The 21,916-nt window shown below is 47.3% G+C and overlaps 1 protein-coding gene across 1 annotated transcript in view; it reads right to left on the bottom strand.

Annotated features, from left to right (window-relative positions):
• The window catches only part of PTTG1IP (PTTG1 interacting protein), a 35,573-nt gene extending 13,945 nt beyond the window's left edge, over positions 1-21,628 (bottom strand). Inside the window, exons 1-3 of the mRNA XM_075317576.1 lie at positions 21,475-21,628; positions 8,471-8,523; positions 1,528-1,636 (exon numbers count right to left, since the gene is read on the bottom strand). Coding sequence (XP_075173691.1) covers positions 1,528-1,636; positions 8,471-8,523; positions 21,475-21,544 — 232 coding nt within the window. The 5' untranslated portion in view covers positions 21,545-21,628. The remainder of the gene's footprint in view (positions 1-1,527; positions 1,637-8,470; positions 8,524-21,474) is intronic.
• Between the last annotated feature and the right edge of the window lie 288 nt (positions 21,629-21,916).

Below are 21,916 nucleotides of genomic sequence, written 5' to 3'. Positions count from 1 at the left end.
CTACTGCGACCTGTATTGTTCCTGCATCGCTGGTAAGGTCTGACTGTGTGACATCTCACCAGCGATCCCTATCAGGTCGCATCGTTTTCGGGATTGCTGGTAAGTCGTTGTGTGTGATTGGGCCTTAACACTGATATTTAAAAAGGGAATCTATCGCTAGATTTTTTTTTTTGGCTACCCAATTTGAGAGCAGCATGATGTAGGAGCAGAGACCCTGATAACAGCTTTCCGCAGTTTTTATTAAAAACTGTTATCTGCTGCAGCTCTACCAATTCTCTGAATGCTGAGCCCTGTATAACCCCACCGACATCACCGATTGGCAGCTTCACTGTACACAGGCAGAAAATGCCCATCAGTGTTGTGGGCAGAATTATATAGCGTACGATACATGTAGTCCAGAAAGATCACAATCAATGTGTGGGTGGAGTTACACTATCTGGCAGCAGCTTTACTAGTCCTCTCATGATAATCTCCTGATAATAAAACAGTGAATTAAAAAAACCAAAACACTAAGCACCTCAATAAGTGATACATTGCTGGAATCAGCATCTCTGCCCCTACGTTATAGTGTGCCCAGATTAAAAAAAAAAAAAAAAAAAAAAAAAAAAAACCCAAAAAACTTATATTCCCATTAAAACCTTAACAACGGGGCCAATCTCCAATTGTTAGATTTTTTGGGATGTTTAAAGTTTTGGAAATCTTTTTGTAACCAAACCCGACTATAAACTTCTCCCCAACTGTATCACGGACCTGCCTATTGTGTTCCTTGGTCTTCATGATGCCATTTGCGCTTTAAACAGAACACAGACTATCACAGAGCAGGTGCATTTATACGGAGACTTTATTACACACAGGTGGCTTATATTTATCATCATCAGTCATTTAGGACAACATTGGATCATTCAGAGATCCTCAAAGAACTTCTGGAGTGAGTTTGCTGCATTGAAAGAAAAATGGGAACAAATAATATTTCACACCCCAATTTCCAGTTTATTCTTTTTAACAAAAGCTTAAAATAAGCAATACATTTCGTTCAACTTCACAATTGTGTCCCACTTGTTGTTGATCCTTCACCATAACATTAACATTTTTATCTTTATGTTTGAAGCCTGAAATGTGGGAAAAAGGTTGAAAAATCCAAGGGGGCCGGATACTTTCGCAAGGCACTGTATGCTAGTGTATATAGGGATGGTTAGGCAGGGATTAGCAATATGCACCCAGAACTACTCATGGTTCTGGGTGCATATTGGACCTGATAGGTTCTCTTTAAAAGCAAAGATTGAGGACGATCCCAACGAGAAGGGAAAAAGATAAATTGATCCAATGAGTGCAGATGAGAAGTTTTAATCTATAGAAGAAAAAAAAAACCAAAACCAACCATATTATCTGACTCCGCTGGGACTCTCAAAGGGAGAATTTCCCACTGAATACCGGGTTGGTTGCAGCACGGGAATCCACATTTTTGTATTTGGAGTCGTGTCTACAGCACAGCTTTGACAGGTGAGAACACTTCAAATATTTACTCACGCCAGCATATCCCCCAGCGGGCATCCTTCAGTTTACACAGTGATGATGGAGGCAGGATGTGTCTAACAGGATAATCCAGACACTTGCTGTCCGTGTTGCACCACAAACACTAAAAAGAAAACATCAACGTGTAAATTACAGAGCAATCCAACACGAGTTCACAGAGCAGCGATCCTGCCACCCAAGAATGTAATACAACCATGAGCAAGAGCCCGAAACCCAGCTCTCTGACTGGCCTGCCGAGAGAGATCGGCCAAGTCTACTTTTGTACGTTGTGTTGTTCACATTCAGCAATTACACAGGATTAGAAAAAAAAAAATCTGTGAGCAACACAAGAGCTCTGTTCACACTGCAGCTGAGCCTCTGGTATGATAAATACCTTCTATGGCATATGGCTTTGACATATGCCACTGACAAACTCCAAGAGCTACAGCAGGTGGCCAGGAGAAAATAGAAATCAAAACAGGCTCTTGAATGTACGGTGTCACATGTAACAGCCCACATTAGAGTGAGCATCCTGGAGAAAAAAAAAAATAAAATAATACCCAAAGCCCTCAACCTATAAAACTACCTGAACTGAAAAATTTACCTCTCCCCAACCCCACATCTACATAGCCATATTGCTTGTTTTATGCAGGATCGGTTGTAGGAGACCATTGACTTTATTAGATCATAAAAATAACAAGAACACAAATCTTGAAACAATCTTTCAAGAAGTAAAAAAAACCAAACAAACAAAAACCTTGCAATTTTGCCCCTTTTTTTGTTGGGGGGAGGGGCTGGGGGTGTTGGGGAAAAGGAGATAAAATATTTCTCCGCCTATTTCTGAACATGTGTTACCTCCCTCTGAGAATCAGCTATGTTCCCGTGTTGTAGTGAATGTATTCCCTGTCTTTCCTCCTCTCCTGCCCAGGCACTGTGGTATGATCCTGTACGGTCAAACACGACCATTACATAGTACATAGCAGGGACGTATTTATGAAATCTCAGCAAAGGAGCATTATTCTTTTTAACAAAAAATAAAACCACATCCAATTATGAACATTATTCTTCCAAGATCTAGTAACTAAAATGTATTTTGTTAAGGAGTTAAAAAACAGCAGTGGTTAGAGCTAGCTCCGTTAAAGACAGATGTATAGCTTATCCCGACTCTCCTCCATGATGGATATGTGTCAAAGGGGTTGTCTCATCTAAAACAGCAAATCTGTCCTCTATGCGACTTCAGGCTTGAGAATCCTCACAATACACTGCACTGTGAGGATTCTCCAGTGTCAGAGCCGGGAACAGCGGTCATAGCTGCGAGTATATAGGTTATGCATACTCCTGATCAGAATCCAACTAGACAGTTTCCGATGCACTCAATGCAAGCGTAGTGCATGAGGCCGGAAGTCTGGATATCACATACTTGCAGTCACATGACCGCCGTTCCCGGCTCTGACATTGAAGATCCTCACAGCGCGATGGGAGAATTCACAAGGCTGCAGATACATAGTGACTACAGATTTACCATTTTAGACCGGAAAAAATCCTTTATTCAAACAGTATATATTTGATCAGTATTTCCATGCCAAAACACAGGTCAATTTTTCAATTATCGTTTTTCTCTTTAAAAGGGAACCTGTCAGGTGCAATATTCACCCAGAACCACGAGCAGTTTTGTGTGCATATTCCTAATCCCTGCATCTAGTAGTAGAGATAGAGATCTTTAGAAAAAAAGTATTTCTAAAGATCCTTTATGATATGCTAATGAGTGAGGGGACTAGTCGCAAGGGCGTTAGTTCCCCCGACTAGTCCGTCCTGTTAGCATGCCCACAGGGGCATACTAACATGCTACTCAATGCAGCATCACCAGTGGTGATGCATGTACCCGTGTTCGCTCTCTTGAATGCTGGGCACTTCTGGTCATGTGCAGTATGAAGCCGGGTGTATGTGTCCTGGCTTCAGAGAGATCTACTGCGCAAAACCAGAAGTGACGAGACTTCGGATCAGCAGTCACAGCAGACATCGCTTCATCACTGGTGATGCTGCATTGAATAGCATGTTAGCACGCCCCGGTGGGCATACTAACATGTTAATAGGGTGGAATGAGCACAGGAACCAACGCCCTTGCGACTAGTCGCTGGCCTCATTAGCATATCATAAAAGATCTTTAGAAATACTTTTTCTAAAGATCTCTTTATCTATGCTATTGGACACAGGGACGGTTAAAGCAGGGATTAGCAATATGCACCCAGAAATGCTCGTGGTTCTGGATGCATATTGCACCTGACTGGTACACTTTAAGGCTATGTGCGCACTTACCGGATTTTTTGCGGTTTTGCTGCATGTTTCGCTGCACAAAATGTTCATAACATCTCTGCAGTGAATCACCAGCAAATCCTATGGAGAAAAAAAATCCTGTGCGCACTGGGCGGAATTTGACAGCTGCATGTTTTGCTGCGGGATTCCCGCAGCAAAAACAAGTGCATGTCAATTCTTTTCCGCACGTCGCTGCAGGATTTCACTCCATTGACTCCAATGTTAATCATGAAATCCTAGCCTAAGTCCTACTACAGGTTTTGTCATATAAATACTGATAGAAAACACCAAATTACTGATGTTTGAATAAGCCCCTAAAACAGGGAAAGTTTTAGTAAAACGTGAAATTTACTGATCTGATTCTGCACACAACTTGTTACAGACCTTCACCATTGTGCATAGATCTGACCATTGCAATGGTGCGGAGGAGGAGACGTCACTGCACAGGAGATATTGGATCAGGAAATGCACATTTACACAAGACATCATTACAAGCGATGATCGAATACCTCGAATATTCGGCTTCGAGAATATTTGCAGAATAGGTAGCCGCTATTCGCGAATATTTGATGCGCAATGCAAGTCTATGGGAAACCCGAATAACAACTATTCGGAACGATTCGGGCTTCACATATATTGCGCATCGAATAGTCGCATAGCGGCGACCTATTCGTCAGATATTCGCGAAGCTGAATATTTGAGGTATTCGATCATCCCTAATCATTACCATTTGATGATTATGTGCAGGGCCTCTGCGATTTAGCACTGTCACATGCAAAAAAAAAATAAATAAAATCAGCTATATGAAGCACTTCAGGAAACAGCTACTCAGAAAACAGAAGTGAATTCATCAGAAACAGAAGCACAGGGGGGTGGAGCGGAGGGTCCCTATACTGTGTAGCCACTCATTTCTAAACTGTGAAGAGGGTTTTTTGTTGTGTATTTTCACTTCTGTGCGCTAGTCTTGCTATTGCGGTTATCTACAATATGTTTCTAAAGAGAAAAAAAAACAAAACCAAAACGATACAGTGAGATTGAAAATTTACAAAAACATCCATAAAGAACAAGTGCGAGATGCTGATTATAAATCCGCAACAAATAAAGTTATGCAGCAGCTTTTACCCATGGAAAATCAGGCAGACACCTATATTTCGCAACATTGTATCTCAAATTGCACAATACCAATGAAATGCTGATACCCTGATCTGTTGGGGCGGTGAGGACTGGAGTTTTGGAAACACTGCCAGATGAGAGAAAAAAATAAATAAATAAATCTAGCCTTACCACATAGAACAATATTTTTTTTTAACACTAATGTAGACGAATAACTACTAATAGCTATAGTGCATAAAAGCCCATTAAAATGCAAGGAGAACAGACTTTGGCTAATACATTTACATAGCAGGCTTTTCAGGCAGTACTTGAGTCATCAGGGCATGACATGGGCTTGTCTATGCAGATTATTATCTGCCCCAGAGCAGTGGGAATGCCGCCCATACTGGAGGGGTTAATAGGGACTTCAAAAGGTGACCAGGTCATGTGCAAAGACTGTAATCTTTTCTCTTCAGTTATGGGGGTGGGAGTTTCAGCTATTGAGCACATTAGGCTGGTTTCACACTACGTCTTTTTAACATCCGTTAAAAACTTTTTTTAACGGAAGTACGGATCCTGTGCAAATCCGTTTTCACTGCAATGCATTTTCAATGGACTCGCGTCCACCTGCGTTTGCATGCGTTTGCGTCCGTTAGACGCAGGATCCGTCCTTTTGCGTTATTTTGACATGTTTCAAAAACGCAACATGTAGCGTTTTTTTGCTTTGTCAAAATAACGCATCTCACAGGATCCTTCACATTGCGCCGCGAGCTGCAATGCATTTCAATGAGTGCTGGATCCTGCCTAGCAGAATGCGTTCAGTTGCGTTGTAACAGGATCCTGCTTTTGTACTGAGCATGCCCAGAAAGTACTGAGCATGCCCAGAACCAGTCTCCAGTGATCTGTCTATCTCTCTACTCCCTCCCTCACCCCCTCTCTCTCTATCTCTGTCTTTCCCCCTTCCTCTCCTGTCGCTCTCTCCCCTGCCTGAGAGCTGCGGACACTCGTAACCAAGGTAAATATCGCGTAACCACTTCTCTTAGTTACCCGATGTTTACGTTGGTTACGCGTGCAGGCAGCCCTGCTCCTAGCAGCTGCAGACACTCGTAACCAAGATAAATATCGGGTATCCAAGGCCGATGTTTACCTTGGTTACCAGCGTCTGCAGCTGTCAGAAGCCTCCTCCCAGTCTAGTTCCCCTCACTCCCGATCACATGACTCCAATGCCCGCCCCTAAATATCCAGTGCAGGATCCTGCAAAATAACATATGCGTTTGCATACGTTATTTGCTGTAAAAGCAGGATCCGTACTTCCGCTAAAAAAACGTTTTCAGCGGATGTTAAAAAGACGTAGTGTGAAACCAGCCTTACATGCACCAGCCCAGATATTGCAGACCTCTGCTCTACACAGATGTGTGCTGATAGACTTTGCATGTCAATTTCCCATTATCATGCACCTTCTGGTGTCCACTGCAGTCTTCTCACAAAGCTCTACAGATCATATCCGGTGACTTTCCACATTGCTGAATCTTGAATACACATGATGAATGGACAATAAAACAATGTAATAACATAAGAAATTACGCGGTATTTGACTAGTAAAATGATGAGCAAATATCTGCATCTCATAAAAGTCACAGACATAACCTGCATCGTGACCTTTGTACGTACATATGTGCATGTGACTCCCCCCACCCCTGTTGCCATGACAGCCCAGCAAGTGTGACACCCCCGCTGCCGTGACGGCCCAGCAAGTGTGCCCCCCCATCGTTGTGACAGCCCAGCAGACAATACAGGTGCCTGAATAAAGTCCCAGGATTGAGACTATTTCATGCCCACAGTAAGACAACAGGACATACCAACCATCAGGTAGATGATATGCTGGTAGGCAGGTGACGGAGCGGGCTTATTGTTATAAAAGATGCCTGGCCACAATACTGACAGTGCGGCATCTTGTGGGTGTCAACTTTATTCCTCACAGAAGCTTTTAATCATGGAGGGTTCCTGGCACGGCTTCAGCCACCACTCTGTATACAATGAGCCAGGGCTACAAGCACGCCCCGGCATTTGGGATGACAGCCGGATCAGCAGCTTCCATGCAGAGCTGTGTTAGACTAAGGGTACCGTCACACTTTAGCGACGCAGCAGCGATCCCACCAGCGATCTGACCTGGTCAGGATCGCTGCTGCGTCGCTACATGGTCGCTGGTGAGCTGTCAAACAGGCAGATCTCACCAGCGACCAGCCCCCAGCCAGCAGCGACGCATGGAAGCGACGCTGCGCTTGCACGGAGCCGGCGTCTGGAAGCTGCGGACACTGGTAACTAAGATAAACATCGGGTATGGTTACCCGATGTTTACCTTAGTTACCAGCGCACACCACTTAGCTTAGCGTGTGCAGGGAGCAGGAGCCGGCACTGGCAGCGTGAGAGCTGCGGAGGCTGGTAATGAAGGTAAATATCGGGTAACCACCTTGGTTACCCGATGTTTACCTTGGTTACAGCTTACCGCAGGCTGTCAGACGCCGGCTCCTGCTCCCTGCACATTCAGGATTGTTGCTCTCTCGCTGTCACACACAGCGATGTGTGCTTATCAGCGGGAGAGCAACAATAAAAAAAACGAGCAGGGCACGAGTGACACTGAGCAGCAGCACAGCAGGGGCCAGATCGCTGCTCAGTGTCACACACAGCGAGATTGCTAATGAGGTCACAAAAAACGTGACTCAGCAGCGATCTCAGCAGCGATCTCGCTGTGTGTGAAGTACCCCTAAGAGTCGGAGTGCACTCATTGTGGTGATTGTAGCCACACAGACACTGACACCCCCTGAAGAAATAAAGTTAATTTCCTCCCAGACCAAGTCCACATCGTATGTCGCACTATTTCATAATAGTGGAGCAAAAAAAAAAAAAAAAAAACTGTAGTTGTGCCATGGATTGAGGGGAAAAAAAAAAAAAAAAAAAGGCTGATTTAAATTGACAAAAATTGAGGAGGGAATGAACAAAAATAAATCAATTAGCAGGGCCCTTGACAAGTGTTCACATCAATAATGCGTGGCCAAAATGAGGAAAGACTCCAAAGTTGCCTGCATCCCCAGTATCTTTTCCGATTAGTGGGCATGGTGCAACGTGACGTGTATGCCATGACACAACACTGGCATTGTGCCAAGCCTCCAAATCAGAAGAGGAGTCAGGGATTCAGACAGATGCAGTGACCGGGCAGAAGCCCTCCGTGCTGAGCTAGTGGCCGATATTCAACTAAACGAGCTCATTCCCGATCAACTGGCCATGTAAAGTTTACGGGCTGATGGCAGGTTTTATGTGGTGAAGGTTAGCTCATTGTGACAGCGGTGCTGTAAAGATGCACTGGAATCAGTCACAGGAGACTTTATAAACCAGTTAAATTCTAGCACCCAGAAATAAGATTGCGCAGACCGACAAAAATAATTCCTTCAAGTCAGCTGCTAAGATGGGCACCACTTAATAGCAACAAAAGTCTGCACAATACAAGACAAAGCAACTCGACCGAATCCTCCGTGTATCTCACAACACAACTTACCGACACATTATTCAGACAGGTCTCACAGGTGGTGTTTGACATTGAGGAGCATTCTGAAAAACATTAATAAACAGAGTGGTAACTTCACAGCATGGACCTACAAAACACTGACAACAAGATACATATGATTACAAAAAGCGTAATGAACCAGAGTTCCTGCCGCTGTCCTCCTAGAAAAGGCTCTATACCTTGATGGATAGGCCTCAGGACAGGCATCACTGCACACTATCGCAGTCAGTGCCCAGCCTGGGCCACTACTTCATTCATTTTCTGCTGGAGAAAACCAAGTCCAGCACAAGGCGATTTCCTGTAGCCCCCATAGACAACGAATGGAACGGCGGTCAAGCATGTACAAGTCTGCTCCATTTAAGATTGGGATATAATAATCCCCTTAGTAAGGGGTGCTTCACACACAGCGAGCTCGCTACCGAAATCGCTGCTACGGCACGGTTTTGGTGACGCAACAGTGACCTCATTAGCGATCTCGCTGTGTGTGACACTGAGCAGCGATCTGGCCCCTGCTGCGAGATCGCTGCTCGTTACACACAGCCCTGGTTCGTTTTCTTCAAAGGCGCTCTCCCGCTGTGACACACAGATCGCTGTGTGTGACAGCGAGAGAGCGACAAATGAAGCGAGCAGGGAGCAGGAGCCGGCGTCTGGCAGCTGCGGTAAGCTGTAACCAGGTTAAACATCGGGTAACCAAGGTGGTTACCCGATATTTACCTTAGTTACCAGCCTCCGCCGCTCTCAAGCTGCCTGTGCTGCCGGCTCCGGCTCTCTGCACATGTAGCTGCATTACACATCGGGTTAATTAACCCGATGTGTACTGTAGCTAGGAGAGCAAGGAGCCAGCGCTAAGCAGTGTGCGCGGCTCCCTGCTCTCGCGGTTATGATCGCTGCTTCGGCTGCTGTGTTTGACAGCTAAGCAGCGATTATAACAGCGACTTACAAGGTCGCTGTTACGTCACAGAAAATGGTGACGTAACAGCGACGTCGCTGTCGCTTAGTGTGACCCAGCTCTAAGGTTCATTGGGTGCCCTTGGGATCAGCAAGTTATGCCCCTATCCTAAAGAAAACTCCCCCACAGTGTTGCAATTAGTAGGAAAATGAATTTTTGACTGTGGTAAAAAAAATTACTGCGGAGAATACAGATGGCTTAGGCTAGTTTCACACATCCAGCTTTTCGCCGTATCCAACGCACTCCAGTACAGTGTATACAGTACAATGGCAGAGCGACAAGCTACGGTCACATGCTGTCATGTGACCGGAGCATGTGACCCAGAAGTTATTGCTCTGCCATTGTACTGTACTGGAGTAAGCCGAATCCGCCAATCCGGAGAAAAGCCGAATGTGTGAAATGGCACAGCACGCCTACAGATGAGCAGCTATGCCTCACTATACCAATATTAAGCATCTCCATTTGGAATCCTTGTGAAACAACTAATGGCTGGAAAATCAGCAGTGATTATCAGCACATTAATAGCTCAATATTAAACTGGAAATAATGAATTGATTTGGAAGGAGAAGAAACGTTTTGTGCTTTGGATGTCATTATTTCTTTACGTTGCACAACTTCCTTGTGAAATATAACGACACTCATATAAACACGCAGCCAATGACAGTCACCAGACAGGTAACTGTTACATGATTAATAGTGATGAGCGAGCATGCTTGTCACTACTCGGTACTCGCACGAGTATCACTGTACTCGGGCTGCTCGGCGGGGAACGAGTAATCTCGCGATACTCGTGCTTTACTCGTGGTCTTCATTTCTGCATGTTGGCGCTCTTTTGAGAGCCAGCCCTCATGCAGGGATTGGCTGGCAGACCACTGCAATGCCACAGCCCTGTTAGTTGTGGAATTGCAGTGATTGGCCGGCCTGCACAGCGTCACCGAGCCTTTATATAGGCCGGCGCGCTGTGCTCTGCTCACAGCTATTCTGACAGTGAGTGTAGGGAGAGTGTCGCTGATTCAGGGAAAGCTTTGCGGCCCTTTATAGCTTTTTCAGTTGCAGGGCTGCAAACAGTGTGACCAAAAGTCCTTCTCAGGACTATTCTAGTTGTATACAGGCAGGCAGGGTATAGCCAGGTCGGCGTACAGTAGCAGAGTCCTTCTCAGGACTATTGTTGCTATATACAGGCAGGGTATAGCCAGGTCTGAATACAGGCTAGTGACCAAAAGAGTCCTTGTCAGGACTATTGTAGCAGTATACAGGCAGGCAGGCAGGCAGGGTAGTGGTGACCGTATACCAGCCTTCATATCTGGGGCTGGTGTACACAGTGTAAAACAGTCCAGATAGTGTCTGACTTGTCTGTACTGTAATTGTCGCTCCCCAAAAAAACCTGTTAGGTTATTATTGCGTCCGTGCTTGGTTTTTAAAACCGCACGTGTGTGCCTGTTGGTGGCAGCGTACAGGTGCACTGGTGTGCGTTTACCAAACTATTATATAACGCACAAGTGTAGTGTATAATACACGTCAGTCAGCAGTGGCTGATAGTGTCAGAGTTCTTAATTTTTGCTCCTAAAACCTGTGTTAGGTTATTATTGCGTCCGTGCTTGGTTTTTAAAACCGCACGTGTGTGCCTGTTGGTGGCAGCGTACAGGTGCACTGGTGTGCGTTTACCAAACTATTATATAACGCACAAGTGTAGTGTATAATACACGTCAGTCAGCAGTGGCTGATAGTGTCAGAGTTCTTAATTTTTGCTCCTAAAACCTGTGTTAGGTTATTATTGCGTCCGTGCTTGGTTTTTAAAACCGCACGTGTGTGCCTGTTGGTGGCAGCGTACAGGTGCACTGGTGTGCGTTTACCAAACTATTATATAACGCACAAGTGTAGTGTATAATACACGTCAGTCAGCAGTGGCTGATAGTGTCAGAGTTCTTAATTTTTGCTCCTAAAACCTGTGTTAGGTTATTATTGCGTCCGTGCTTGGTTTTTAAAACCGCACGTGTGTGCCTGTTGGTGGCAGCGTACAGGTGCACTGGTGTGCGTTTACCAAACTATTATATAACGCACAAGTGTAGTGTATAATACACGTCAGTCAGCAGTGGCTGATAGTGTCAGAGTTCTTAATTTTTGCTCCTAAAACCTGTGTTAGGTTATTATTGCGTCCGTGCTTGCATTTAAAAACCGCACGTGTGTGCCTGTCGGTGGCAGCGTACAGGTGCACTTGTGTGCAATTTCCAGAAACTTTGATATAACGCACAAGTAGTGAATATACACGTCAGCAGTGCACAGCATTGCAAAATGCGCAAGGGCATTGGCAAGGAACAAGGAAGTGGACGTGATGGTGGTGCAGGCAGAGGCCGAGGTCGTGGGCAAGCTCTAATTTCGCCACAACAAAGGGCCACATCTAGTCGCTCGCACGTCCTGTCCCAAATTCTTGGGGACCGCAGCAGTACACCGCTCTTGAACCAAGACCAGTGTCAACAGGTTGTTAGTTGGATAGCGGATAATGCTTCCAGTCAGATTGGCACCACCACAAACACTCTGTCTTCCACACGGTCAAGTGTCAGTAGCCGTGATACTGCACCGCACATTTCTGAACCTGATCCTCCTTCCTACCACCAGGCTGAGTACACGTCCTCCTCGGACATTAATGATCCCACACTTGGACACTCGGAAGAGCTGTTCACGTTTCCATTCACACATTCTGGCCTCTCGCCAGCTCATATTGAAGTGGGTCATGAGGAGATCGTCTGTACAGATGGCCAAATATTTGAGCAGCCACGTTCTCACGAAGTTGGCAACGTGTCTCAACAAGTGGTGGACGATGATGAGACACAATTGTCAGCAAGTCAGGAGGAGGAGCAGGGTGCGGAAGAGGAAGACGACGTGGTGGATGATCCAGTAACTGACCCAACCTGGCAGGAGGATATGCAGAGCGAGGACAGCAGTGCACAGGGGGAGGGAGGCGTAGCATCACAACAGGCAGTAAGAAGCAGGGTGGTGGCCCCAGGCAGAAGTCAGGCAACCGTTCCCCGGAACAACACGACGACACAAGGTGCCTGTACAAATGTTAGGTCTTCACGAGTCTGGCAGTTTTTTAAGTTGGATCCAGATGATTCAAAAAAGGCCATTTGCAACACCTGCCGTGCCAGCATCAGCAGGGGTACCAAAACTAGCAGCCTGACCACCACCAGCATGATCAGGCACATGTCAGCCAAGCACCCGACTTTGTGGGAAGTACAACAGAGTCGAGGAGCAGTGCTTGCTGATGTCACTGCTACGTCTTCGCTGGTTGTGCATGCGAGCCAATCCTCTGTCCATGCTGCCTGCGAACAAGCCTCCTCCACTCCTGCACCTGCAGTTGCCTACGCAGAAAGAACACCATCATCAAGCACGTCCTTGTCCCAGCGCAGCGTTCAGTTATCCATTCAGCAAACCTTTGAACGCAGGCGCAAATACACTGCCAACACCCCACATGCCACAGTTCTAAATGCTAACATTTCGCGACTGCTTGCGCTGGAAATGTTGCCTTTTAGGCTGGTGGAGACAGAAGCATTCCGTGACCTGATGGCGGCAGCTGTCCCACGTTACTCGGTCCCCAGCCGCCACTATTTCTCCCGGTGTGCCGTCCCCGCGTTGCATAACCACGTGTCACAAAACATCACACGTGCCCTGAACAACGCTGTTTCACCCAAGGTCCACCTAACCACAGACACGTGGACAAGTGCTTGTGGGCAAGGCCGCTACATCTCGTTGACGGCACACTGGGTTAATATTGTGGAAGCTGGGACCCAGTCTGAGCGAGGGACGCAACACGTCCTTCCCACACCAAGGTTTGCAGGCCCTACCTCAGTCAGTGTTTCACCCACACTCTACAGCTCCGGAATGTCATGCTCTTCAGCCTCCTCCTCCTCCTGCGCATCCTCATCCACTGTGCCCTCCACACCAGTCACAAGCTGGAAGCACTGCAGCACTGCCTCGGCGAAGCGGCAACAGGCTGTGCTGAAGCTAATCTGCATAGGTGACAAACCCCACAATGCAGAAGAGCTGTGGACAGCTCTGAAACAGCAGGCAGATCACTGGCTCACACCTCTGAACCTAAAGCCAGGAAAGGTCGTTTGTGACAATGGCCGGAACCTGGTGGCGGCTTTGAGGCGAGGCCAGCTGACACATGTTCCATGCGTGGCCCATGTGCTCAACCTCGTGGTTCAGCGGTTTATAAAGTCATACCCAGAGCTGTCTGATCTGCTGGTAAAAGTTCGCCGCCTGTCTGCACATTTTCGAAAGTCACCTACTGCTTCAGCCGGCCTTGCCGGCTTTCAGCGCCGTTTGCATCTTCCGGCTCACAGACTGGTGTGTGATGTCCCCACGCGTTGGAATTCAACTCTGCACATGTTGGTCAGGATATGTGAGCAGAAGAGGGCAGTTGTTGAGTACCTGCATCACCTAAGCCGTCGGGAAATGGGTCAAACTCCACACATAACACCTGAGGAGTGGAGATGGATGTCAGACCTATGTACCATCCTCCAAAACTTTGAGGACTCCACCAAGATGGTGAGTGGTGATGACGCCATTATTAGCGTCACCATACCGCTACTCTGCCTTCTAAAACGGTCCCTGCTGAAAAACAAACATGATGCATTGCAGGCGGAGCGCGATGAGTTGCAGCAAGAAACAGTAGTGGGTGTGGGTGATAACACACAGCCCAGCCTCGTCTCATCACAACGTGCAGTGGAGGACTATGACGAGGAGGAGGATGAAGACATGGAGCAACTCTCCGGCCAAATTGAGGATATGACATGCACACCAGTCATATCCTCGATTCAGCGTGGCTGGCCAGAGGACAGGGTAGATGAGGAGGAGGAGGAGGAGGAGGAGGAGGAGGAGGACAGCATGTTCAGTCATCTTGTTGGTCAGGCTACTGAAGTCCTGGCTGTTAAGAGTCTGGCGCACATGGCTGACTTTATGGTAAGCTGCCTGTCTCGTGACCCTCGCGTTAAGAACATCTTGGCCGACAATCATTACTGGTTGGTAACACTGTTAGACCCACGCTACAAGGAGAACTTTTTGTCTCTTATTCCCGTGGAGGAGAGGTCAACCAAAATGCAGCAGTTTCGGAAGGCCATACTCACGGAAGTAGGCAAAGCATTCCCCTCACAAAACGCTAGCGGCATAGGTCAGGAATCAGTGGACAACCGAGGCGTACAGCCGAGAGAGGCACAAGTCCAATCCGCCAGAGGTAGGGGAACAGTCTTTAAGATGTGGGACAGTTTTCTCAGCCCCTCACGTACCACAGCCCCTGAGGTGCGGGGTAGTGCCACAAGAAATCCTAAGTTTGCCCAGATGCTGAAGGAGTACCTTGCAGATCGAACAACTGTACTCCGACATTCCTCTGTGCCTTACAATTATTGGGTATCCAAGCTGGACACGTGGCATGAATTGGCTCTCTACGCCTTGGAAGTCCTGGCCTGCCCTGCTGCTAGCGTTTTGTCAGAGCGTGTTTTTAGTGCCGCAGGTGGAATCATTACAGATAAACGCACCCGCCTGTCAACTGAAAATGCTGACAGGCTGACTCTGATAAAGATGAACAAGGGTTGGATTGGGCCAGACTTCACCACACCACCAGCAAATGAGAGCGGAGTTTAAAGTTTGCCATGTACCTCCACTCACCCATGGGTACACTTCTCGACTTTGGATAATCGCTGGACTGCTCCTCCTTCTCCTCATGCGCCATCATGATGACCGTTACAATAGTTAGGTCTTTGTTTCAGGTATACCCCCAGTGGTAAATTTTTTCGCCCATTCTTTGCAGAATGGACATTACAACGACAGGAGACCCGCTCCTTTGCAATGGGAACAATGTTTTGAGGCCCTCATGCACGTCTCTACCCAGGGACAACGTGGAGCCTCCCAATTTTTGGCTGCCCTGCCTAAGGGCTATACTGAAATACACCCACTTCCTTACAATGGGCACTTCAGGTTTACAGGCCATCATGCACGTCTCTATCCAGGGACAATGTGGAGCCTCCCAATTTTTGGCTGCCCTGGCAAAGGGCTATACTAAAATAGACCCACTTCCTTACAATGGGCACTTCAGGTTTACAGGCCATCATGCACGTCTCTATCCAGGGACAATGTGGAGCCTCCCAATTTTTGGCTGCCCTGGCAAAGGGCTATACTGAAATAGACCCACTTCCTTAAAATGGACACTTAATGTTTTGAGGCCATCATGCACGTCTCTACCCAGGGACAATGTGGAGCCTCCCAATTTTTGGCTGCCCTGGCAAAGGGCTATACTAAAATAGACCCACTTCCTTACAATGGGCACTTCAGGTTTACAGGCCATCATGCACGTCTCTATCCAGGGACAATGTGGAGCCTCCCAATTTTTGGCTGCCCTGGCAAAGGGCTATACTGAAATAGACCCACTTCCTTACAATGGGCACTTCAGGTTTACAGGCCATCATGCACGTCTCTATCCAGGGACAATGTGGAGCCTCCCAATTTTTGGCTGCCCTGGCAAAGGGCTATACTGAAATAGACCCACTTCCTTACAATGGGCACTTCAGGTTTACAGGCCATCATGCACGTCTCTATCCAGGGACAATGTGGAGCCTCCCAATTTTTGGCTGCCCTGGCAAAGGGCTATACTGAAATAGACCCACTTTCTTACAATGGGCACTTCAGGTTTACAGGCCATCATGCACGTCTCTATCCAGGGACAATGTGGAGCCTCCCAATTTTTGGCTGCCCTGGCAAAGGGCTATACTAAAATAGACCCACTTCCTTACAATGGGCACTTCAGGTTTACAGGCCATCATGCACGTCTCTATCCAGGGACATTGGTGAACCTCACAATTTTGGACTGCCCTGGCAAAGGAAAATACTACAAAGACTCACTTCCTCAAAATGGGCACATTAGACTCAAGAGGCCTTCATGTACGTCTCTTCTCAGGGACATCGGAGTGCCACACAATGTTTTCACGTAAAATCTTTCATGTATTAATCTCAAAAAGTAACATACACCAGCTCTATCTCACTATTGGGTATGTGCCCTTAACATTTCTGCCATGAAAAATCATTTTGGGGTCATTTTGGAAGGTTTTCTGGTGAGTCCGTAAAAATGGCGTAAAACGCGGACAAAATTGTTCACAGCTGTGACTTTTGAGTGATAAATGCTTCAAGGGGTCTTCCCCATGCTGTTGCCATGTCATTTGAGCACTCTTCTGAGACTTTTGTGCCATTTTTAGGGTTTCTCCATGCTGCCGGGAGGTCATTTCACAAAAATACTCGGGTCTCCCATAGGATAACATTGGGCTCGTTGCTCGGGCCGAGTACACGAGTATCTTGGGAGGCTCGGCCCGAGCTTCGAGCACCCGAGCTTTTTAGTACTCGCTCATCACTAATGATTAACACTATCACTTGATAAAACATCAGGCCAACATTTACAAGTGCCAGCGCGCGGCCAATAAACCTCAGGATTACCATCAGACAAGGTGTGTGTGCAGGGGATGTATGGCCGCTTTATACTTTGCACCTCGCTGGCTGAGTACACAGCCAGTTAATAAGATTAGTTATTTCCCAGCTGGTAAATCAGGGCATAGAATAACAATCACAGCAATGTTTGTTTTGCACTGGCACCAAGAGAAACTCTGAAATAAGCTATTCTAGCTGCAGGAAAAATTACAACCCAGGGGAAGTCACATAGTGAATATACGTAATAAAGGCCAGTCATACACCGCTCTCAGCAAAGTCTGCCATCACCCTAGACTTCACCAAATGCTTCCAAAAGCTTAAAAGGTGGTCTGAAGCCAAACTAGACTTCATTCTAAATCCCCATCTACCATATTTAGGGCTGTAATATAAGCTATTTTCTAACATACATTTGTATTAAAAATTCCCTACTGTTCCCTCACTACACTATAATGGCTTTTCTATTTTTTCCCCTTATTTCCTGTGTGATGATATTTCATTTAATAATCCCAGTGAATGCTGGCCTACTGAAACAAAGAGTCATTGGAGGGCAGAGGCTCCGGTCACTGTCACAGCCCTATTCCCTCCCTAAAACCAAGCGTCATCAGTGGCACTTGTTTCAGGTACTACTCTGCTACTTCCTGCGCTGTGCAATCTGCCCAGTGACAGCATCCGCCAAATTGCCTGCTCAGATCAGTAATAATCTGATGGCCTACAGAGCAGTGTCAGAATACTCAGCATACAGCAGAAAAGCGCAGCCCAGCTAGTGACATCACTAGCCACAGGATGTAGTGTTTCTGGCCATTGAATTGCAGTGATTCAACAGCGCTCACAACCCATGGAGCCAATCATTGTGGTCAGCACCTGCGCCGAGGTAGATGGCACACAGCACTGGGCTCAGTGATTGATTTTTAGCAACGATACCAGTTGTCAATGTGATGTCACCACTGCAGTCAGAACACCAAAACCTGAGTAACGTCAATGAGAGAGAGGACACGCTGGTAAGGCCCGTTTCACACGTCAGTGAAAAACACTGACGTTTTTCACTGGCGTGTAAAACATGCACATGTCCCTCCATGTGCCGTGAATCACGGCACACGTGGGTTGTCTAAGTGCAATCCGGGCTCCGTTCTCCGTGATTGCACTTAGAGATCAACTCACCTGTGCGCGCTCCCGCTCTCCATGGTGCTGATCGCTCCCGCTGTGCAGCATCCGGCCAGCGCTGACCTCCGCAGCTGCTGCTTCCGGGTCGGCTGTGTCGTGCATCATGAATATGCGCGACAGTAATGAGCCGGCTCAGAAGCAGCAGGCTGCACGGGCTGCAGAGAGTGCCGCTGAAGCCGGGTGAGTAAAAATGATTTTTATTTTAAAAGCACGTTTTTTTCTGGCATGTGTTTCACGGATCACACCACTGCGTGGTCCGTGGGACATCAGTGATGCCAGAAAAAAATGGACATGTCTCCGTGCGGCAATCACGGACACGTGTGAACGCTGCACGGAGACATGGTCAGTGAAACATCACTGACGTGTGAGCAGACCCATTCATTATAATGGGTCTGTAAGCACAAACGTACCAGAATCACTGACGTGTGAAAGGGGCCTAAGAGTGTTTGGGGTCCAAGTTCTTGAAAGTGGGAAACCTCTTTAAGGCCAAGGTCCCATGTTTGTATAGTCTTCCTGCAAGAGAATTGGGCCGATTATGTAAAAAACATTGATCCAAGGGTCAGCATAGTGTGATCAGATTCTCTCAGATGACACTGTGTGGGAAAGAACATTTCTCCTTGTTCTTCATTCCCTGAGTTTGCAGAAATCAAATTCACCTTGGATGTCACCAGAGTGTAGTCCGATGAATTCCACGCACCTACAGACTTGAATGGGTGTACACTGTCCAATATGCGGAGCCACTCACAGCATGGTGAGCTTATTTTCTCACACCGAATAGGCATAAGTAAAAAAGAAGCGCTGATGGCACTGCTCTGTAGTAGAACAATGGGCCGAGTGGTGTCCGATAAAACATCAAAGAGCCCTTGGACATGATTTACGCTTGGGTGGGTGAGCCCCAAGGCTATGCTCACTTTTGCATTGACACTGTTACAATCAGGAAACATGGCCCATTGCTGTATCTGCTGCAGAGGCCGATACCACAGGAGCTCAATGGACAGCGTGGACTAAGGTTGACAACTTCTGCTCAAAGGAGACTCCAACACAGATGTGAACACAGCCTTTAGATAATCTGAAAATTATCTCATAGGCAAGCTCGCTCAAATTATAGGTTTATATCAAAACCGCCGGCGTTCACCAAAGAGAACAACACTCATCCTATTTATTGATGGCATATTGTGTAAACAAAAGAATGTGCCGCAGAAAATGTGCTGCTGTGTGGGGACAATACACTTGTACTAATGATCATTCTGCCCCATTATTCTTGGCCAGAATGTGTAACTGAGCAGTGAAGATCGGTGCTGAAAGCGGCATCTACATCCTGGGCCCCTGTATGTTCAAGTAAAGGGATATTCTGACACCGGATTCAAGTTAGTCTGCAGTTTGGCTTTAGCAATTAGATTTTCATTCATCTATCGTGCACCAACTGTTCCAAAACCAACTGATCATACATCATTTTTTTTATTTTTTTCTACCCTGGACCACAAGTACTCAAAATGAACATCTCAATGTACTGAATAATATTTGCAAAAAAAAAAAAAAATGTTCAACTATGTATAGTTCAGAAGTTATTCACGTAAATTACTTATTTATGTATGTTAGGCTAGTTTCACACTTGCGTTGAACGCTGCGTTGTGTGATGGATGCAACGGATAGGCTGCATATAGTGGCACAACGGATCATACAAAACAACGGAATCTGCTTTTTTTTTCCTTTACAGTTTAAACTTTTTTTTTTCTAAACAGTTTACACTTTACTGGCGGCAGACTATTGTGAACGATCAGCTGATAGCTCACAGCAGCCGGCCGCCGGGTGATCAGCTGATCGCTCACAGCAGCCGGACGCCGAGAATGTGTGTGGGGGGCGGAGTGCGGGATGGGTGAAGCCGAGCGGGGGCATGGCGCTGAGGACGTCAGTGCCGGGGACTGCATGGCTGGGGACAGGTGAGAGTGTGTGAGTGCGCGCACACAAATGCGGAGTGGAGTGCGGGAGGGGGCAGAGCCAAGGGGGGGAAGTATCGGGCTCCCTGCACACGTAGCCAGGGTAAATATCGGGTAACTAAGCAAAGCACTTTGCTTGGTTACCCAATATATACCTTGGTTACCAGCGTACACCGCTTAGCACTGGCTCCGTGCACACGTAGCCAGGGTAAATTTTGGGTAAGTAAGCAAAGCTCTTTGCTTAGTAACCCGATGTGTACCCTGGTTAATGTGCAGGGAGCCAGAGAGAGCACGCGCAGCAAAATCCTAAGGATTCCGCTGCTCAAAAAAATATTACATGCTGCGTTCCTTCTGCCCGGCGGAAGCAACGCAGCGTCGGCCAGCGGAAGCATCAGTCCGGTCCATCAGTCGTCCATACAAGTCTATGTGAAGCAGCGGAATCCGTTAACGGATTCCGCTGTTTTCCAAAACGGCAGATTGTGACTGAAGGAAAAAAAACGCAAAAGGTGAAACTAGCCTTAACGGATACTTGGAAGAGTTTCACCAGTAACTTACTAGCACTATCATAATGTACTTTATGACCAGAATGTTGTGAACTAAATCCAGCAAGACATTTTGATGATAGTACAAGTTACTGGTGAAACTCTACCAAGTTTGTGTCAACATACATAAATAAGCGATTTACGAGAATAACTTCTGAACTATACATAGTTGATAATTTTTTTTGGCAAATATTATTCAGGACATTGAGATGTTCCATACAGAACCTTGAGACATTCATTTTCAGTACTTGTGACCGGGGTACCTTAATCCAAATAAAAATGATGTATGATCAGTTGGTTTTGGCACAGTTGGTGCATCATAGATGAATGAAAATCTAATCGCTAAAGCTGAACTGCAGACTGACTTTAATACGGTTATTCCCACCTACAGAAGTCATGAGCAGGTCTGACCCCAAGAGCGGAGCTTTATAGTCCGGTCCAGTGCCCGGCCGCCCCGCTCTCAGGATTAGAGGGGCCCAGGAACCCACAGGTGTTACCCTCCGGGTGAGGACAGGTAAAGCTGGCGTACCCCTATGACAGCAGGGATGTACAGGTACAGCTGTGAGCACAAGACACCACTCACGTTACGGGAGCACTTCACTTGGGGTCTCCTAGTGGAGGGACAATCAGAGACCACCCTGGGGTATGCCAGGTATTAGTGAGGGTCTGCTCCAGGGTCCATGAGTGGTGTGTACAGCTGGAGCCCCATACGTCTGTCACCCCGTATCCTCCCACACAACTGAGCACAGGGCGCCCCCTGCACAGCACGGCTGACCGCAGTATTACACCCCACAGTCAGTACACACGCGTCTGCCGTCCCTGAGCCTTCACTACGCATACTGGGAGTAGTCACGGGGCACGTAGCACAGCCGCCAAGTCCTGGGACCTGCGGTACCGCAAGAGGCAGCAGAGGCTCACATTCACACTGACACCCACCTGTTGCGGCGGCAAATGCGGCTGCGGCCAGCAGGACACACAGCACGGGCAGCAGCCGGCGGAGAGACATCCTCAGGCACCAGCAACGTCCTCCTTCTGCCAAACCGACCCGTTTACAACACGTGATCCGACCTCACTGGTGACGTCACCAATGCTTCCACAGCCCCGGCCCCGCCCCCTTACGAGCGCCCATCACTTCCTCCACCACACTGAAGCCGCGGGGAGGTCAGGTGGTCCCTAAGCCCCGCCCACACTGGAAACTCATGAAAACAAAACAAACCATTCCCCGCTGTGCGCGACAAGGGCGTAAAGTGCGAAGGGAAAGTGACAGAAACTCGCGGACAATCCGACCACCGTGTCAGAGCGGGCGGCTCTCACACAAGACGCGCCACCAAATACACTCGGGACAGCTAGTCTGTCAGAAATACGTTGTGGCCTAAGA

The sequence above is a fragment of the Anomaloglossus baeobatrachus genome, chromosome 7 (genome assembly GCF_048569485.1).
Source record: "Anomaloglossus baeobatrachus isolate aAnoBae1 chromosome 7, aAnoBae1.hap1, whole genome shotgun sequence".
Taxonomy (NCBI): domain Eukaryota; kingdom Metazoa; phylum Chordata; class Amphibia; order Anura; family Aromobatidae; genus Anomaloglossus; species Anomaloglossus baeobatrachus.
The sequence above is the reverse complement of the archived record's forward strand: the minus strand, read 5'-3'. Positions and strand labels throughout refer to the sequence as shown.